The following is a 22,500-nucleotide window of genomic DNA, read 5'->3' on the forward strand; positions in this document are numbered from 1 at the left end:
GAGAGTGAGTGAGTGGTGGGTGGGTGTGGGTGAGTGGTGGGTGGGTGGGTGAGAGTGTGTGGGTGGGTGGTTAAGTGGGTGGGTGGGTGGGTGGTTGAGTGGGTGGGTGGCGGTGGGTGGGTGTGTGTGGTTGAGTGGGTGGGTGGGGTGGGGTAAGTGGTGGGTGGGGTGGTAAGTGGTGGGTGGGTGGGTAAGTGGTGGAGTGGGTGGGAGTGGTGGCGTGGGTGGTTGAGTGGGTGGGTGGGTGAGTGGTGGGTAAGTGGTGGGTGGGTGGGTAAGTGGTGGGTGGTGGGTAAGTGGTGGGTGGGTGGTTGAGTGGGTGGGTGGGTGAGTGGTGGGTAAGTGGTGGGTGGTTCGTCGTGTCGCGGTGGTGGTGCTTGATGGTTGTTGTTGTTGATGGTGGTGGTTGTTGTTGTTGGTGGTGGTTGTGGTGGTTGTTGTGTAGACGCGGAACAGGAAGTGCCAGCGGCTGCCCCTGGTGGTGGCGGCTCCCACAATGCACGGCGACTTCACGCTGATCACACGGCTGCCCCCCCCATGGGGACGGCAGCGACAAGAAGAAGTACAGTCACTCACCAATCAATCACTCACCAATCAATCACTCACCAATCAATCACTCACCAATCAATCACTCACCAATCAATCACTCACCAATCACCCACCAATCAATCACTCACCAATCACCCACCAATCAATCACTCACCAATCACTCACCAATCAATCACTCACCAATCACCCACCAATCAATCACTCACCAATCACTCACCAATCAATCACTCACCAATCAATCACTCACCAATCAATCACTCACCAATCAATCACTCACCAATCAATCACTCACCAATCAATCACTCACCAATCAATCACTCACCAATCAATCACTCACCAATCACTCTCCAGTCACTCACCAGTCACTCTCCAGTCACTCTCCAGTCACTCACCAGTCACTCTCCAGTCACTCTCCAGTCACTCTCCAGTCACTCTCCAGTCACTCTCCAGTCACTCACCAATCAATCACTCACCAATCACTCTCCAGTCACTCTCCAGTCACTCTCCAGTCACTCTCCAGTCACTCTCCAGTCACTCTCCAGTCACTCACCAATCACTCACCAATCACTCTCCAGTCACTCTCCAGTCACTCTCCAGTCACTCTCCAGTCACTCTCCAGTCACTCACCAATCACTCTCCAGTCACTCTCCAGTCACTCACCAGTCACTCTCCAGTCACTCACCAATCACTCTCCAGTCACTCACCAATCACTCTCCAGTCACTCTCCAGTCACTCTCCAGTCACTCTCCAGTCACTCTCCAGTCACTCTCCAGTCACTCTCCAGTCACTCTCCAGTCACTCACCAATCACTCACCAGTCACTCTCCAGTCACTCTCCAGTCACTCTCCAGTCACTCTCCAGTCACTCACCAGTCACTCTCCAATCACTCTCCAGTCACTCTCCAGTCACTCTCCAATCACTCTCCAGTCACTCTCCAGTCACTCTCCAATCACTCTCCAATCACTCTCCAGTCACTCTCCAGTCACTCTCCAGTCACTCTCCAGTCACTCTCCAATCACTCTCCAGTCACTCTCCAATCACTCTCCAGTCACTCTCCAGTCACTCTCCAATCACTCTCCAGTCACTCTCCAATCACTCTCCAGTCACTCTCCAGTCACTCTCCAGTCACTCTCCAGTCACTCTCCAGTCACTCTCCAGTCACTCTCCAGTCACTCTCCAGTCACTCTCCAATCACTCTCCAGTCACTCTCCAGTCACTCTCCAGTCACTCTCCAGTCACTCTCCAGTCACTCTCCAGTCACTCTCCAGTCACTCACCAGTCACTCACCAGTCACTCTCCAGTCACTCTCCAGTCACTCTCCAGTCACTCTCCAGTCACTCTCCAGTCACTCACCAGTCACTCACCAGTCACTCTCCAGTCACTCTCCAGTCACTCTCCAATCACTCTCCAGTCACTCTCCAGTCACTCTCCAGTCACTCTCCAATCACTCACCAGTCACTCACCAGTCACTCTCCAGTCACTCTCCAGTCACTCTCCAGTCACTCTCCAGTCACTCTCCAGTCACTCTCCAGTCACTCTCCAATCACTCTCCAGTCACTCTCCAGTCACTCTCCAGTCACTCTCCAATCACTCTCCAGTCACTCTCCAGTCACTCACCAGTCACTCTCCAGTCACTCTCCAGTCACTCTCCAGTCACTCTCCAATCACTCTCCAATCACTCTCCAATCACTCTCCAGTCACTCTCCAGTCACTCTCCAATCACTCTCCAGTCACTCTCCAGTCACTCTCCAATCACTCTCCAGTCACTCTCCAATCACTCTCCAGTCACTCTCCAGTCACTCACCAATCACTCTCCAATCACTCTCCAGTCACTCTCCAGTCACTCTCCAATCACTCTCCAATCACTCTCCAATCACTCTCCAGTCACTCACCAATCACTCTCCAGTCACTCTCCAATCACTCTCCAATCACTCTCCAGTCACTCACCAATCACTCTCCAGTCACTCTCCAGTCACTCACCAGTCACTCTCCAATCACTCTCCAGTCACTCTCCAGTCACTCTCCAGTCACTCTCCAGTCACTCTCCAATCACTCACCAATCACTCTCCAGTCACTCACCAATCACTCTCCAGTCACTCTCCAGTCACTCTCCAATCACTCTCCAATCACTCTCCAGTCACTCTCCAGTCACTCTCCAGTCACTCTCCAATCACTCTCCAGTCACTCTCCAGTCACTCACCAGTCACTCTCCAGTCACTCTCCAGTCACTCTCCAGTCACTCTCCAATCACTCTCCAGTCACTCTCCAATCACTCTCCAATCACTCTCCAGTCACTCTCCAGTCACTCACCAATCACTCTCCAATCACTCACCAATCACTCACCAGTCACTCTCCAATCACTCACCAATCACTCTCCAATCACTCACCAATCACTCTCCAGTCACTCTCCAATCACTCACCAGTCACTCTCCAATCACTCACCAATCACTCTCCAATCACTCTCCAGTCACTCTCCAATCACTCACCAATCACTCACCAGTCACTCTCCAATCACTCACCAATCACTCACCAATCACTCTCCAGTCACTCTCCAATCACTCTCCAATCACTCTCCAATCACTCTCCAATCACTCTCCAGTCACTCTCCAATCACTCACCAATCACTCACCAGTCACTCTCCAATCACTCACCAATCACTCTCCAGTCACTCTCCAATCACTCTCCAGTCACTCTCCAATCACTCACCAATCACTCTCCAATCACTCTCCAGTCACTCTCCAGTCACTCTCCAATCACTCACCAATCACTCACCAGTCACTCTCCAATCACTCTCCAATCACTCTCCAATCACTCACCAATCACTCTCCAATCACTCTCCAGTCACTCTCCAGTCACTCTCCAATCACTCACCAATCACTCTCCAATCACTCTCCAGTCACTCTCCAATCACTCTCCAATCACTCTCCAGTCACTCACCAATCACTCTCCAGTCACTCTCCAGTCACTCTCCAGTCACTCTCCAGTCACTCTCCAGTCACTCTCCAATCACTCTCCAGTCACTCTCCAGTCACTCACCAATCACTCTCCAGTCACTCTCCAGTCACTCTCCAATCACTCTCCAGTCACTCTCCAATCACTCTCCAGTCACTCTCCAGTCACTCTCCAATCACTCTCCAGTCACTCTCCAGTCACTCTCCAATCACTCACCAATCACTCTCCAATCACTCTCCAATCACTCTCCAGTCACTCTCCAGTCACTCTCCAGTCACTCACCAATCACTCACCAATCACTCTCCAGTCACTCTCCAATCACTCTCCAGTCACTCTCCAATCACTCTCCAGTCACTCTCCAGTCACTCTCCAGTCACTCTCCAGTCACTCTCCAGTCACTCTCCAGTCACTCTCCAGTCACTCTCCAGTCACTCACCAATCACTCTCCAGTCACTCTCCAGTCACTCACCAATCACTCTCCAGTCACTCTCCAGTCACTCTCCAGTCACTCTCCAGTCACTCTCCAATCACTCTCCAGTCACTCTCCAGTCACTCTCCAGTCACTCTCCAGTCACTCTCCAGTCACTCTCCAATCACTCTCCAGTCACTCTCCAGTCACTCTCCAGTCACTCTCCAGTCACTCTCCAGTCACTCTCCAGTCACTCACCAATCACTCACCAGTCACTCTCCAGTCACTCTCCAGTCACTCTCCAGTCACTCTCCAGTCACTCTCCAATCACTCACCAGTCACTCTCCAGTCACTCTCCAGTCACTCTCCAATCACTCTCCAGTCACTCTCCAGTCACTCTCCAGTCACTCACCAATCACTCACCAGTCACTCTCCAGTCACTCTCCAGTCACTCTCCAATCACTCTCCAATCACTCACCAGTCACTCTCCAGTCACTCTCCAGTCACTCTCCAGTCACTCTCCAGTCACTCTCCAGTCACTCTCCAATCACTCTCCAATCACTCTCCAGTCACTCTCCAATCACTCTCCAGTCACTCTCCAGTCACTCTCCAATCACTCACCAATCACTCACCAATCACTCACCAGTCACTCTCCAGTCACTCTCCAGTCACTCTCCAGTCACTCTCCAATCACTCTCCAATCACTCTCCAGTCACTCTCCAATCACTCTCCAGTCACTCTCCAGTCACTCTCCAGTCACTCTCCAGTCACTCTCCAGTCACTCACCAGTCACTCTCCAGTCACTCTCCAATCACTCTCCAGTCACTCTCCAGTCACTCTCCAATCACTCACCAATCACTCACCAGTCACTCTCCAGTCACTCTCCAATCACTCTCCAGTCACTCTCCAGTCACTCTCCAGTCACTCTCCAGTCACTCACCAGTCACTCTCCAATCACTCTCCAATCACTCTCCAGTCACTCTCCAGTCACTCTCCAGTCACTCTCCAATCACTCTCCAGTCACTCTCCAGTCACTCTCCAATCACTCTCCAATCACTCTCCAGTCACTCTCCAGTCACTCTCCAGTCACTCTCCAGTCACTCTCCAATCACTCTCCAGTCACTCTCCAGTCACTCTCCAATCACTCTCCAGTCACTCTCCAGTCACTCTCCAGTCACTCTCCAGTCACTCTCCAGTCACTCACCAGTCACTCTCCAGTCACTCTCCAGTCACTCTCCAATCACTCTCCAATCACTCTCCAATCACTCTCCAGTCACTCTCCAGTCACTCACCAGTCACTCTCCAATCACTCTCCAGTCACTCTCCAGTCACTCTCCAGTCACTCTCCAGTCACTCTCCAATCACTCTCCAGTCACTCTCCAGTCACTCTCCAGTCACTCTCCAGTCACTCTCCAGTCACTCTCCAATCACTCACCAATCACTCTCCAGTCACTCTCCAGTCACTCTCCAGTCACTCTCCAGTCACTCTCCAGTCACTCTCCAGTCACTCTCCAATCACTCTCCAATCACTCTCCAGTCATGTTGATTATGGTAACGATGGTTACCGTGGTAACGATGTTGATGATGGTAACGATGTTGATGATGGTAACGATGGTTACCGTGGTAACGATGGTTACCTTGGTAACGATGTTGATGATGGTAACGATGGTGATGATGGTAACGATGTTGATGATGGTAACGATGGTGACCGTGGAAACGATGTTGCTGATGGTAACGATGGTAACCGTGGTAACGATGTTGATGATGGTAACGATGGTAACCGTGGTTACGTTGCCGTTGCAGTTTCTTTGGCCGGGCGTTTGAGAAATCTGCGGAGAGCTCAGGATCCAGAACCACTCAGAGATACCTCACCCAGTCAGGTGACTCACTCACTCAGTCACCCAGTCAGGTGACTCACTCACTCAGTCACCCAGTCAGGTGACTCACTCACTCAGTCACCCAGTCAGGTGACTCACTCACTCAGTCACCCAGTCAGGTGACTCACTCACTCAGTCACCCAGTCAGGTGACTCACTCACTCAGTCACCCAGTCAGGTGACTCACTCACTCAGTCACCCAGTCAGGTGACTCACTCACTCAGTCACCCAGTCAGGTGACTCACTCACTCAGTCACCCAGTCAGGTGACTCACTCACTCAGTCACCCAGTCAGGTGACTCACTCACTCAGTCACCCAGTCAGTCACTCACCCAGTCACCCACACACACTCACCTACACACTCACTCACCTCCACACTCACTCACTCATACACTCACCTACACACTCACTCACTCACCTACACACTCACTCACTCACCCACCCACTCACTCACTCACCTACACACTCACTCACACACCTACACACTCACTCACCTACACACTCACTCACTCACCCACCCACTCACTCACTCACCTACACACTCACTCACACACCTACACACTCACTCACTCACCCACCCACTCACTCACACACCTACACACTCACTCACCTACACACTCACTCACCCACCCACTCACTCACTCACCTACACACTCACTCACTCACCTACACACTCATACACTCACTCACATACTCACTCACTCACCTACACACTCACTCACTCACCTACACACTCACTCACTCAGACACTCACTCACCTACACACTCACTCACTCATACACTCACTCACCTACACACTCACTCACCCACCCACTCACTCACTCACCTACACACTCACTCACTCATACACTCACTCACCTACACACTCACTCACTCACCTACACACTCATACACTCACTCACTCACCTACACACACACTCACTCACCTACACACTCACTCACTCATACACTCACTCACCTACACACTCACTCACTCACCTACACACTCACTCACTCAGACACTCACTCACCTACACACTCACTCACTCATACACTCACTCACCTACACACTCACTCACTCACCTACACACTCACTCACTCAGACACTCACTCACCTACACACTCACTCACTCATACACTCACTCACCTACACACTCACTCACTCACCTACACACTCACTCACTCAGACACTCACTCACCTACACACTCACTCACTCATACACTCACTCACCTACACACTCACTCACTCACCCACCCACTCACTCACTCACCTACACACTCACTCACTCACCTACACACTCATACACTCACTCACTCACCTACACACTCACTCACTCATACACTCACTCACCTACACACTCACTCACTCACTCACCTACACACTCACTCACTCAGACACTCACTCACCTACACACTCACTCACTCATACACTCACTCACCTACACACTCACTCACTCACTCATACACTCACTCACCTACACACTCACTCACTCACTCATACACTCACTCACCTACACACTCATACACTCACTCACTCACCTACACACTCACTCACTCACCTACACACTCACTCACTCAGACACTCACTCACCTACATACTCACTCACTCATACACTCACTCACTCACCTACACACTCACTCACTCACCTACACACTCACTCACCTACACACTCACTCACTCACCTACACACTCACTCACTCAGACACTCACTCACCTACACACTCACTCACTCAGACACTCACTCACCTACACACTCACTCACTCATACACTCACTCACCTACACACTCACTCACTCATACACTCACTCACCTACACACTCACTCACTCACCTACACACTCACTCACTCAGACACTCACTCACCTACACACTCACTCACTCAGACACTCACTCACCTACACACTCACTCACTCATACACTCACTCACCTACACACTCACTCACTCATACACTCACTCACCTACACACTCACTCACTCACTCATACACTCACTCACCTACACACTCACTCACTCATATACTCACTCACCTACACACTCACTCACTCACCTACACACTCACTCACTCAGACACTCACTCACCTACACACTCACTCACTCATACACTCACTCACCTACACACTCACTCACTCACTCATACACTCACTCACCTACACACTCACTCACTCACCTACACACTCATACACTCACTCACCTACACACTCACTCACTCACTCATACACTCACACAGTCACTCAGCCACTCACTCACTCACTCACCTACACACTCACTCACTCACCTACTCACTCACTCACACACTCACTAATACAGTCACCCACTCACTCACTCACCTACACACTCACTCACTCACTCACCTACACACTCACTCACTCACCTACACACTCACTCACTCACCTACACACTCACTCATACACTCACTCACTCACCTACACACTCACACACTCACCTACACACTCACTCACTCACCTACACACTCACTCACTCACCTACACACTCACTCACTCACCTACACACTCACTCACCTACACACTCACTCACTCACCTACACACTCACTCACCTACACACTCACTCACTCACCTACTCACTCACTCACACACTCACTAATACAGTCACCCACTCACTCACTCACCTACACACTCACACACTCACTCACCTACACACTCACTCACTCACCTACACACTCACTCACTCACCTACACACTCACTCACTCACCTACACACTCACTCACTCACCTACACACTCACTCACTCAGACACTCACTCACCTACACACTCACTCACTCATACACTCACTCACTCACCTACACACTCACTCACTCACCTACACACTCACTCACTCACCTACACACTCACTCACTCATACACTCACTCACCTACACACTCACTCACTCATACACTCACTCACCTACACACTCACTCACTCACCTACACACTCACTCATACACTCACTCACTCACCTACACACTCACTCACTCACCTACACACTCACTCACTCATACACTCACTCACCTACACACTCACTCACTCACCCACCCACTCACTCACTCACCTACACACTCACTCACACACCTACACACTCACTCACTCACCCACCCACTCACTCACACACCTACACACTCACTCACCTACACACTCACTCACCCACCCACTCACTCACTCACCTACACACTCACTCACTCACCTACACACTCATACACTCACTCACATACTCACTCACTCACCTACACACTCACTCACTCACCTACACACTCACTCACTCAGACACTCACTCACCTACACACTCACTCACTCATACACTCACTCACCTACACACTCACTCACCCACCCACTCACTCACTCACCTACACACTCACTCACTCATACACTCACTCACCTACACACTCACTCACTCACCTACACACTCATACACTCACTCACTCACCTACACACACACTCACTCACCTACACACTCACTCACTCATACACTCACTCACCTACACACTCACTCACTCACCTACACACTCACTCACTCAGACACTCACTCACCTACACACTCACTCACTCATACACTCACTCACCTACACACTCACTCACTCACCTACACACTCACTCACTCAGACACTCACTCACCTACACACTCACTCACTCATACACTCACTCACCTACACACTCACTCACTCACCTACACACTCACTCACTCAGACACTCACTCACCTACACACTCACTCACTCATACACTCACTCACCTACACACTCACTCACTCACCCACCCACTCACTCACTCACCTACACACTCACTCACTCACCTACACACTCATACACTCACTCACTCACCTACACACTCACTCACTCATACACTCACTCACCTACACACTCACTCACTCACTCACCTACACACTCACTCACTCAGACACTCACTCACCTACACACTCACTCACTCATACACTCACTCACCTACACACTCACTCACTCACTCATACACTCACTCACCTACACACTCACTCACTCACTCATACACTCACTCACCTACACACTCATACACTCACTCACTCACCTACACACTCACTCACTCACCTACACACTCACTCACTCAGACACTCACTCACCTACACACTCACTCACTCACCTACACACTCACTCACCTACACACTCACTCACTCACCTACACACTCACTCACTCAGACACTCACTCACCTACACACTCACTCACTCAGACACTCACTCACCTACACACTCACTCACTCATACACTCACTCACCTACACACTCACTCACTCATACACTCACTCACCTACACACTCACTCACTCACCTACACACTCACTCACTCAGACACTCACTCACCTACACACTCACTCACTCAGACACTCACTCACCTACACACTCACTCACTCATACACTCACTCACCTACACACTCACTCTCTCATACACTCACTCACCTACACACTCACTCACTCACTCACTCATACACTCACTCACCTACACACTCACTCACTCATATACTCACTCACCTACACACTCACTCACTCACCTACACACTCACTCACTCAGACACTCACTCACCTACACACTCACTCACTCATACACTCACTCACCTACACACTCACTCACTCACTCATACACTCACTCACCTACACACTCACTCACTCACCTACACACTCATACACTCACTCACCTACACACTCACTCACTCACTCATACACTCACACAGTCACTCAGCCACTCACTCACTCACTCACCTACACACTCACTCACTCACCTACTCACTCACTCACACACTCACTAATACAGTCACCCACTCACTCACTCACCTACACACTCACTCACTCACTCACCTACACACTCACTCACTCACCTACACACTCACTCACTCACCTACACACTCACTCATACACTCACTCACTCACCTACACACTCACACACTCACCTACACACTCACTCACTCACTCACCTACACACTCACTCACTCACCTACACACTCACTCACTCACCTACACACTCACTCACCTACACACTCACTCACTCACCTACACACTCACTCACCTACACACTCACTCACTCACCTACTCACTCACTCACACACTCACTAATACAGTCACCCACTCACTCACTCACCTACACACTCACACACTCACTCACCTACACACTCACTCACTCACCTACACACTCACTCACCTACACACTCACTCACTCACTCACCTACACACTCACTCACTCACCTACACACTCACTCACTCACCTACACACTCACTCACTCACCTACACACTCACTCACTCACCTACACACTCACTCACTCAGACACTCACTCACCTACACACTCACTCACTCATACACTCACTCACTCACCTACACACTCACTCACTCACCTACACACTCACTCACTCACCTACACACTCACTCACTCATACACTCACTCACCTACACACTCACTCACTCATACACTCACTCACCTACACACTCACTCACTCACCTACACACTCACTCATACACTCACTCACTCACCTACACACTCACTCACTCACCTACACACTCACTCACTCATACACTCACTCACCTACACACTCACTCACTCACCTACACACTCACTCACTCACCTACACACTCACTCACTCAGACACTCACTCACCTACACACTCACTCACTCATACACTCACTCACCTACACACTCACTCACTCACTCATACACTCACTCACTCACTCATACACTCACTCACCTACACACTCACTCACTCATACACTCACTCACCTACACACTCACTCACTCACCTACACACTCACTCACTCACTCATACACTCACTCACCTACACACTCACTCACTCACCTACACACTCACTCACTCACCTACACACTCACTCACTCATACACTCACTCACCTACACACTCACTCACTCACCTACACACTCACTCACTCACCTACACACTCACTCACTCATACACTCACTCACCTACACACTCACTCACTCACCTACACACTCACTCACTCAGACACTCACTCACCTACACACTCACTCACTCATACACTCACTCACCTACACACTCACTCACTCACTCATACACTCACTCACCTACACACTCACTCACTCATACACTCACTCACCTACACACTCACTCACCTACACACTCACTCATACACTCACTCACTCACCTACACACTCACTCACTCACCTACACACTCACTCACTCACCCACCCACTCATACACTCACTCACCTACACACTCACTCACTCACCTACACACTCACTCACTCACTCACCTACACACTCACTCACTCATACACTCACTCACCTACACACTCACTCACCTACACACTCACTCACTCATACACTCACTCACCTACACACTCACTCACTCAGACACTCACTCACCTACACACTCACTCACTCATACACTCACTCACCTACACACTCACTCACTCACTCATACACTCACTCACTCACTCATACACTCACTCACCTACACACTCACTCACTCATACACTCACTCACCTACACACTCACTCACTCACCTACACACTCACTCATACACTCACTCACTCACCTACACACTCACTCACTCACCTACACACTCACTCACTCACCTACACACTCACTCACTCACCCACCCACTCATACACTCACTCACCTACACACTCACTCACTCACTCATACACTCACTCACCTACACACTCACTCACTCACCTACACACTCACTCACTCACCTACACACTCACTCACTCACCTACACACTCACTCACTCATACACTCACTCACCTACACACTCACTCACTCACCTACACACTCACTCACTCACCTACACACTCACTCACTCATACACTCACTCACCTACACACTCACTCACTCACCTACACACTCACTCACTCATACACTCACTCACCTACACACTCACTCACTCACTCATACACTCACTCACCTACACACTCACTCACTCATACACTCACTCACCTACACACTCACTCACTCACCTACACACTCACTCATACACTCACTCACTCACCTACACACTCACTCACTCACCTACACACTCACTCACTCATACACTCACTCACCTACACACTCACTCACTCACCTACACACTCACTCACTCACCTACACACTCACTCACTCAGACACTCACTCACCTACACACTCACTCACTCATACACTCACTCACCTACACACTCACTCACTCACTCATACACTCACTCACTCACTCATACACTCACTCACCTACACACTCACTCACTCATACACTCACTCACCTACACACTCACTCACTCACCTACACACTCACTCATACACTCACTCACTCACCTACACACTCACTCACTCACCTACACACTCACTCACTCACCTACACACTCACTCACTCACCCACCCACTCATACACTCACTCACCTACACACTCACTCACTCACTCATACACTCACTCACCTACACACTCACTCACTCACCTACACACTCACTCACTCACCTACACACTCACTCACTCATACACTCACTCACCTACACACTCACTCACTCACCTACACACTCACTCACTCACCTACACACTCACTCACTCATACACTCACTCACCTACACACTCACTCACTCACCTACACACTCACTCACTCATACACTCACTCACCTACACACTCACTCACTCACTCATACACTCACTCACCTACACACTCACTCACTCATACACTCACTCACCTACACACTCACTCACTCACCTACACACTCACTCATACACTCACTCACTCACCTACACACTCACTCACTCACCTACACACTCACTCACTCATACACTCACTCACCTACACACTCACTCACTCACCTACACACTCACTCACTCACCTACACACTCACTCACTCAGACACTCACTCACCTACACACTCACTCACTCATACACTCACTCACCTACACACTCACTCACTCACTCATACACTCACTCACTCACTCATACACTCACTCACCTACACACTCACTCACTCATACACTCACTCACCTACACACTCACTCACTCACCTACACACTCACTCATACACTCACTCACTCACCTACACACTCACTCACTCACCTACACACTCACTCACTCACCTACACACTCACTCACTCACCCACCCACTCATACACTCACTCACCTACACACTCACTCACTCACTCATACACTCACTCACCTACACACTCACTCACTCACCTACACACTCACTCACTCACCTACACACTCACTCACTCATACACTCACTCACCTACACACTCACTCACTCACCTACACACTCACTCACTCACCTACACACTCACTCATACACTCACTCACCTACACACTCACTCACTCACCTACACACTCACTCACTCATACACTCACTCACCTACACACTCACTCACTCACTCATACACTCACTCACCTACACACTCACTCACTCATACACTCACTCACCTACACACTCACTCACTCACCTACACACTCACTCATACACTCACTCACTCACCTACACACTCACTCACTCACCTACACACTCACTCACTCACCTACACACTCACTCACTCACCTACACATTCACTCACTCACCTACACACTCACACACTCACTCACCTACACAACAACAACAACAACCGCCATTCGCCACTAAGTGGCGGTGACGTCACCACGACGCTTGTGCCAGACCATGTGCACCCTGAGGCCACGTGAAGTGTCGAACGCCCGCTGGCAGGAGGTCACGGGGCAGACCCAGCAGGTGCCACGGGTCGACTGACCGAGATGACCGAGACGACTGGCTGATGCACCACCTGTGCCCCCTACTGTACCAACTTGCTGTGCTTTAGCCACCCGGCGCTCCGCTCGTTGTTGTGAGCGTCGCTCCTCCGCCCTCCGTTGTTGTTGGAGGGCGACTGCCTCCAACTGCCCAGTAGCGTCCTTCACGAGCCTCCTCCACTGAGGCCGATCTTGACACCGCTGGTACCAGTCATCGGCAAGTCCACTCAGCTCCACGTCCTCCTGTACCACATCACTCCATCTCTTCTCTAGCCCGTGCCGCGCCCGTTTAGCCCCCTCGATCCGGCCGAACAAAAGCTGTCTAGGCATGCGGTGGCTGGGCATGCGGGCTACATGACCCAGCCAACGCAGCCTTGCCTGCCGGAGGAGCTCACTGATGGGACTTTGCCCAGATCTTTCAAGGACTTGTGAGCTCCTCACACAATCCAGCCTGGTTAAACCCAGGATGGATCGTAGGCAGGCCAGCCTAAATGTTTCCAACCGGCGAAGATGCTCCACTAGGGGGGTCCACGTTTCGCAAGCGTAGAGAAGGGAGGGAATGACCGTGGCCGAGAAGACCTGAAGCTTCGTGCGGAGCGACAGACCAGGTAGCTTCCACACAGCGTTACGCAACCGACGAAAAGATATTGCCGCTCGACTGATTCGGAGTGAGACCTCTGCTGATAAACTGGAGCCGGTCATGAGCACACTGCCCAGGTATGGGAAACTCTCCACTCTCTCCACAACTGCCCCATCACCGATTGGGAGTTGTGGGGGTGGAGTGCCCGATGGTACAAAATACCCAGGCAGGTGCTTAGTTTTGGTGGGGCTGATGGTAAGGCCCCACCTCTTGGTGGCACACTCCAGTCTCAGCAGCAGCGTCTCCAACTCCTCTTCTGAATGAGCAGCTATTACCAAATCATCGGCATACATAACGTGGTTGACCAATAGGGAGCCATCCCTTGATCGCACCCGGGCGTCGATCAGCCTCCCATTATATCTGTACCAAATGGTAATTCCCCCGGTACAGCTTTTGAAGGCTTCACGAACTACGCAGTCGAACCTACACACTCACACACTCACTCACCTACTCACTCACTCACTCACCTACACACTCACTCACCTACACACTCACTCACTCACCTACACACTCACACACTCACTCACCTACACACTCACCACACTCACCACACTCACCACACACTCACCACCCTCACCCCACACACTCAAAACACTCACCACACACTCACCACACACTCACCACCCTCACCACCCTCACCACACACTCACCACCCTCACCACACTCACCACCCTCACCACCCTCACCACACGCACCACTCACTCACCACTCACTCACTCACCACACTCACCACACTCACCACACACTCACCACACACTCACCACACACTCACCACACACTCACCACACTCAGCACACTCACCACACACTCACCACACACTCACCACCCTCACCCCACACACTCACCACACTTACCACACTCACCACACTCACCACCCTCACCACCCTCACCACACTCACCACACTCACCACCCTCACCACCCTCACCACACGCACCACTCACTCACCACTCACTCACCCACTCACTCACCACACTCACCACACTCACCACACACTCACCACCCTCACCCCACACACTCACCACACTCACCACACTCACCACACACTCACCACACACTCACCACCCTCACACCACACTCACCACACTCACCACCCTCACCACACTCACCACCCTCACCACCCTCACCACACGCACCACTCACTCACCACTCACTCACCCACTCACCCACTCACTCACCACACTCACCACACTCACCACACTCACCACACACTCACCACACTCACCACACGCACCACACTCACCACACTCACCACACACTCACCACCCTCACCCCACACACTCCACACTCACCACACTCACCACACTCACCACACACTCACCACCCTCACCCCACACACTCACCACACTCACCACACTCCCCACACTCACCACACACTCACCACACACTCACCACCCTCACCCCACACACTCACCACACACTCACCACACTCACCACCCTCACCACCCTCACCACACGCACCACTCACTCACCACTCACTCACCCACTCACCCACTCACTCACCACACACTCACCACACGCACCACACTCACCACACTCACCACCCTCACCCCACACACTCACCACACACTCACCACACACTCACCACACTCACCACACTCACCACACACTCACCACCCTCACCCCACACACTCACCACACTCACCACACTCACCACACACTCACCACCCTCACCCCACACACTCACCACACTCACCACACTCACCACACTCACCACACACTCACCACCCTCACCCCACACACTCACCACACTCACCACACTCACCACCCTCACCACACTCACCACCCTCACCACCCTCACCACACGCACCACTCACTCACCACTCACTCACCCACTCACTCACCACACACTCACCACACACTCACCACACACTCACCACACACTCACCACCCTCACCCCACACACTCACCACACTCACCACACTCACCACACACTCACCACACACTCACCACCCTCACCCCACACACTCACCACACCACACTCACCACCCTCACCACACTCACCACACTCACCACACACTCACCACACACTCACCACACACTCACCACCCTCACCACCCTCACCACCCTCACCACACGCACCACTCACTCACCACTCACTCACCACTCACTCACCCACTCACCCACTCACTCACCACACTCACCACACTCACCACACACTCACCACACTCACCACACTCACCACACTCACCACACACTCACCACTCACTCACCCACTCACTCACCACACTCACCACACACTCACCACACACTCACCACACACTCACCACACTCACCACACGCACCACTCGCTCACCACTCACTCACCCACTCACCCACTCACTCACCACACTCACCACACACTCACCACACACTCACCACACTCACCACACTCACCACACGCACCACACTCACAACACGCACCACTCGCTCACCACTCACTCACTCACTCACCACACTCACCACACTCACCACCCTCACCACACTCACCACCCTCACCACCCTCACCACACGCACCACTCACTCACCACTCACTCACCCACTCACTCACCACACACTCACCACACACTCACCACCCTCACCCCACACACTCACCACACTCACCACACCCTCACCACACTCACCACACTCACCACACTCACCACACTCACCACACCTTCACCACACTCACCACACTCACCACACTCACCACACTCACCACACCCTCACCACACACTCACCACACTCACCACACCTTCACCACACTCACCACACTCACCACACTCACCACACTCACCACACTCACCACACTCACCACACCCTCACCACACTCACCACACTCACCACACCTTCACCACACTCACCACACTCACCACACTCACCACACTCACCACACTCACCACACTCACCACACCCTCACCACACTCACCACACTCACCACACCTTCACCACACTCACCACACTCACCACACTCACCACACTCACCACACTCACCACACCCTCACCACACTCACCACACTCACCACACTCACCACACTCACCACACCCTCACCACACTCACCACTCTCTGTGATTGTCTCTCTGCAGTTGTGGAGCTGAAGACTGAAGACCGCGGGAAGTTCCTGGATGCTCTCATCACCCTCCTCTCTTAGACACCTGCACACACTCACACTCACATACACACACTCACATACACACACTCACACACTCACACTCACCTACACACACTCACACTCACATACACACACTCACATATACACACACACACTCACACACACTCACACACACTCACATACACACACACACTCACATACACACACACTCGCATATACATATACATACACTCACACACACTCACACAAACACACTCACACACACTCACACACACTCACACACACTCACACACACTCACACACACATTCACACTCACTCACACACACTCACACACTCACACTCACCTACACACACTCACACTCACATACACACACTCACATATACACACACACACTCACACACACTCACACACACTCACATACACACACACACTCACATACACACACACTCGCATATACATATACATACACTCACACACACTCACACACACACACTCACACACACTCACACACACTCACACACACTCACACACACTCACACACACATTCACACTCACTCACACTCACTCACACACACTCACACACACTCACACTCACTCACACACACATTCACACTCACACACACTCACACACACACACTCACACACACTCACACACACTCACATACACTCACACACACTCACACACACTCACACACACATACACACACTCACATATACACACACACACTCACACACACTCACACACACTCACATACACACACACACTCACATACACACACACTCACATATACATATACATACACTCACACACACTCACATACACACACACACTCACATACACACACACTCACACACATACACACACACTCACTCACATATACACACCTACACACACACACTCACATACACTCACATATACACACACTCACATACACACACTCACACACACATACACACACACTCACTCACATATACACACCTACACACACACACACTCACATACACACACTCACACACACTCACATACACACTCACTCACATACACTCACACACACACACTCACACACACTCACACACACTCACACACACTCACATATACACACACACTCACATACACTCACACACACTCACATATACACACACACACACATATACATACACACACTCACACACACTCACACACACTCACACACACTCACATACACTCACACACACTCACATATACACACACTCACATACACACACTCACACACACTCACATATACACACACACTCACATATACATACACACACTCACACACACTCACATATACACTCACACTCACACACACACTCACATATACACACACACACACTCACATACACACACACTCACATACATACACACACTCACATATACACACACTCACATACACACACACTCACATACACACACACTCACATATACATACACTCACATATACACACACTCACATACACACACACTCACATACACACACATATACATACACACACTAACACACACACATACTAACACACACACACTAACACACACTAACACACACACTAACACACACACTAACACACACACACACTAACACACACACTAACACACACACACTAACACACACTAACACACACACTAACACACACACTAACACACACACTAACACACACACTAACACACACACTAACACACACACTAACACACACACACTAACAAACAAACACACACACACTAACACACACACACTAACACACACACACTAACAAACAAACACACACACAGTAACAGCAACGACGAAAATCAGTTGTAAAGAAATGAGTTTTAAATCTACAACGGGCGTGTAAGAGATTGTGCTTATTGTATATTGCTGTAGAGAGAAATGCATTGTGGGTAATAAATAGTTTTCTGTGTTCACATTCTCGCCCTGATGTCCAACAACAGCCACCAAGTGGCGGTGACGTCACCACGACGCTGGTGCCAGGCTAGGTGCACCTTGAGGCTATCACGTGAAGTGTCGAACGCCCGCTGGAAGGAGGTCACGGGGCAGACCCAGCAGGTGCCACGGGTCGACTGACCGAGATGACCGAGATGACTGGCTGATGCACCACCTGTGCCCCCTACTGTGCCAACTTGCTGCGCTTTAGCCACCCGGCGCTCCGCTCGTTGTTGTGAGCGTCGCTCCTCCGCCCTCCGTTGTTGTTGGAGGGCGACTGCCTCCAACTGCCCAGTAGCGTCCTTCACGAGCCTCCTCCACTGAGGCCGATCTTGACACCGCTGGTACCGGTCATCGGCAAGTCCACTCAGCTCCACGTCCTCCTGTACCACGTCACTCCATCTCTTCTCTAGCCCGTGCCGCGCCCGTTTAGCCCCCTCGATCCGGCCGAACAAAAGCTGTCTAGGCATGCGGTGGCTGGGCATGCGGGCTACATGGCCCAGCCAACGCAGCCTTGCCTGCCGGAGGAGCTCACCAATGGAACTTTGCCCAGATGTTTCGACGATTTGTGAGCTCCTCACACAATCCAGCCTGCAGGTTAAGAGACCCATTGACACACAGATCCATAGAGACCCATAGACAGATGCATAGAGACACAGATTCATAGAGACCCACAGAGACCCACAGAGACCCACAGAGACCCACAGAGACCCACAGAGACCCACAGAGACCCACAGAGACTCACAGAGACCCACAGAGACTCACAGAGACCCACAGAGACTCACAGAGACCCACAGAGACTCACAGAGACCCACAGAGACCCACAGAGACCCACAGAGACTCACAGAGACCCACAGAGACCCACAGAGACCCACAGAGACACACAGACAGGCGAGGTGGTCAACATCTCACGACCTTTCTGGGTCAGGCCACAGAACCGCAAGGCCACAGCGCGAAGCCGGAAAACTTCCTGGACAGAGCTGGGGGTGAGTGGGTGAGTGAATGGGTGAGTGGGTGAGTGAGTGGGTGAGTGGGTGAGTGAGTGGGTGAGTGGGTGAGTGGGTGGGTGAGTGAGTGGGTGAGTGGGTGGGTGGGTGAGTGAGTGAGTGGGTGAGTGGGTGGGTGGGTGGGTGAGTGGGTGAGTGAGTGGGTAGGTGGGTGAGTGAGTGAGTGAGTGGGTGAGTGAGTGAGTGGGTGAGTGGGTGAGTGTGTGAGTGAGTGGGTGAGTGAGTGGGTGAGTGGTTGGGTGGGTGAGTGGCTGGATGAATGGGTGAGTGGGTGAGTGGGTGGGTGAGTAGGTAGGTGGGTGAGTGGGTGAGTGGGTGGGTGAGTGGGTGAGTGAGTGGGTGAGTGGGTGAGTGAGTGGGTGAGTGAGTGGGTGAGTGAGTGGGTGAGTGAGTGAGTGAGTGGGTGAGTGAGTGGGTGAGTGGGTGAGTGAGTGAGTGGGTGAGTGGGTGAGTGAGTGAGTGAGTGAGTGGGTGAGTGGGTGAGTGAGTGGGTGGGTGAGTGGGTGAGTGAGTGGGTGAGTGGGTGAGTGAGTGGGTGAGTGGGTGAGTGAGTGGGTGAGTGAGTGGGTGAGTGGGTGGGTGGGTGGGTGAGTGGGTGAGTGGGTGGGTGGGTGAGTGGGTGAGTGGGTGAGTGAGTGGGTAGGTGGGTGAGTGAGTGAGTGAGTGGGTGAGTGAGTGAGTGAGTGAGTGGGTGAGTGTGTGAGTGAGTGGGTGAGTGTGTGAGTGAGTGGGTGAGTGAGTGGGTGAGTGGTTGGGTGGGTGAGTGGCTGGATGAATGGGTGAGTGGGTGAGTGGGTGGGTGAGTAGGTAGGTGGGTGAGTGGGTGAGTGAGTGGGTGAGTGGGTGGGTAGGTGGGTGAGTGAGTGAGTGAGTGGGTGAGTGAGTGAGTGGGTGAGTGTGTGAGTGAGTGGGTGAGTGAGTGGGTGAGTGAGTGAGTGGGTGGGTGGGTGAGTGAGTGAGTGGGTGGGTGGGTGGGTGAGTGGGTGAGTGAGTGGGTAGGTGGGTGAGTGAGTGAGTGAGTGGGTGAGTGAGTGAGTGGGTGAGTGTGTGAGTGAGTGGGTGAGTGAGTGGGTGAGTGAGTGAGTGGGTGGGTGGGTGAGTGAGTGAGTGGGTGAGTGGGTGGGTGAGTGCGTGTGTGATTGAGTGAGTGGGTGTGTGTCTCTGTGTTTGTGTGTCTACGTGTGTGCGTGTCTGTGTGTCTACGTGTGTGTGTTTAGCAGCACTTGCCCCCACAAAGTGTGTGGAGGCTACACGGGGGAGCTTTGCATTTGTAGTGAAGGATGTTGCGGGCAGGGTTTTCTGGTTTCCCACAGACTCGAGATTGCGCAACTTTGACAACGACGACTCGTCAAGAGCGGATGGTGGTGATGGTGATGGTGGTGAT

The 22,500-nt window shown here is 51.8% G+C and overlaps 1 protein-coding gene across 1 annotated transcript; it reads left to right on the forward strand.

The window, feature by feature from the left end:
• The first annotated feature begins 441 nt into the window (after window positions 1–441).
• Window positions 442–20,061, forward strand: LOC144954749 (uncharacterized). The gene is made up of 3 exons (XM_078885176.1): window positions 442–562; window positions 5,714–5,790; window positions 18,142–20,061. The coding sequence occupies exon 3, from the start codon at window positions 18,181–18,183 to the stop codon at window positions 19,765–19,767; it is 1,587 nt and encodes a 528-aa protein (XP_078741302.1). The 5' UTR covers window positions 442–562; window positions 5,714–5,790; window positions 18,142–18,180; the 3' UTR covers window positions 19,768–20,061.
• Window positions 20,062–22,500: the final 2,439 nt, after the last annotated feature.

Source organism: Lampetra fluviatilis, unplaced genomic scaffold (genome assembly GCF_964198595.1).
Source record: "Lampetra fluviatilis unplaced genomic scaffold, kcLamFluv1.1 SCAFFOLD_736, whole genome shotgun sequence".
Taxonomy (NCBI): domain Eukaryota; kingdom Metazoa; phylum Chordata; class Hyperoartia; order Petromyzontiformes; family Petromyzontidae; genus Lampetra; species Lampetra fluviatilis.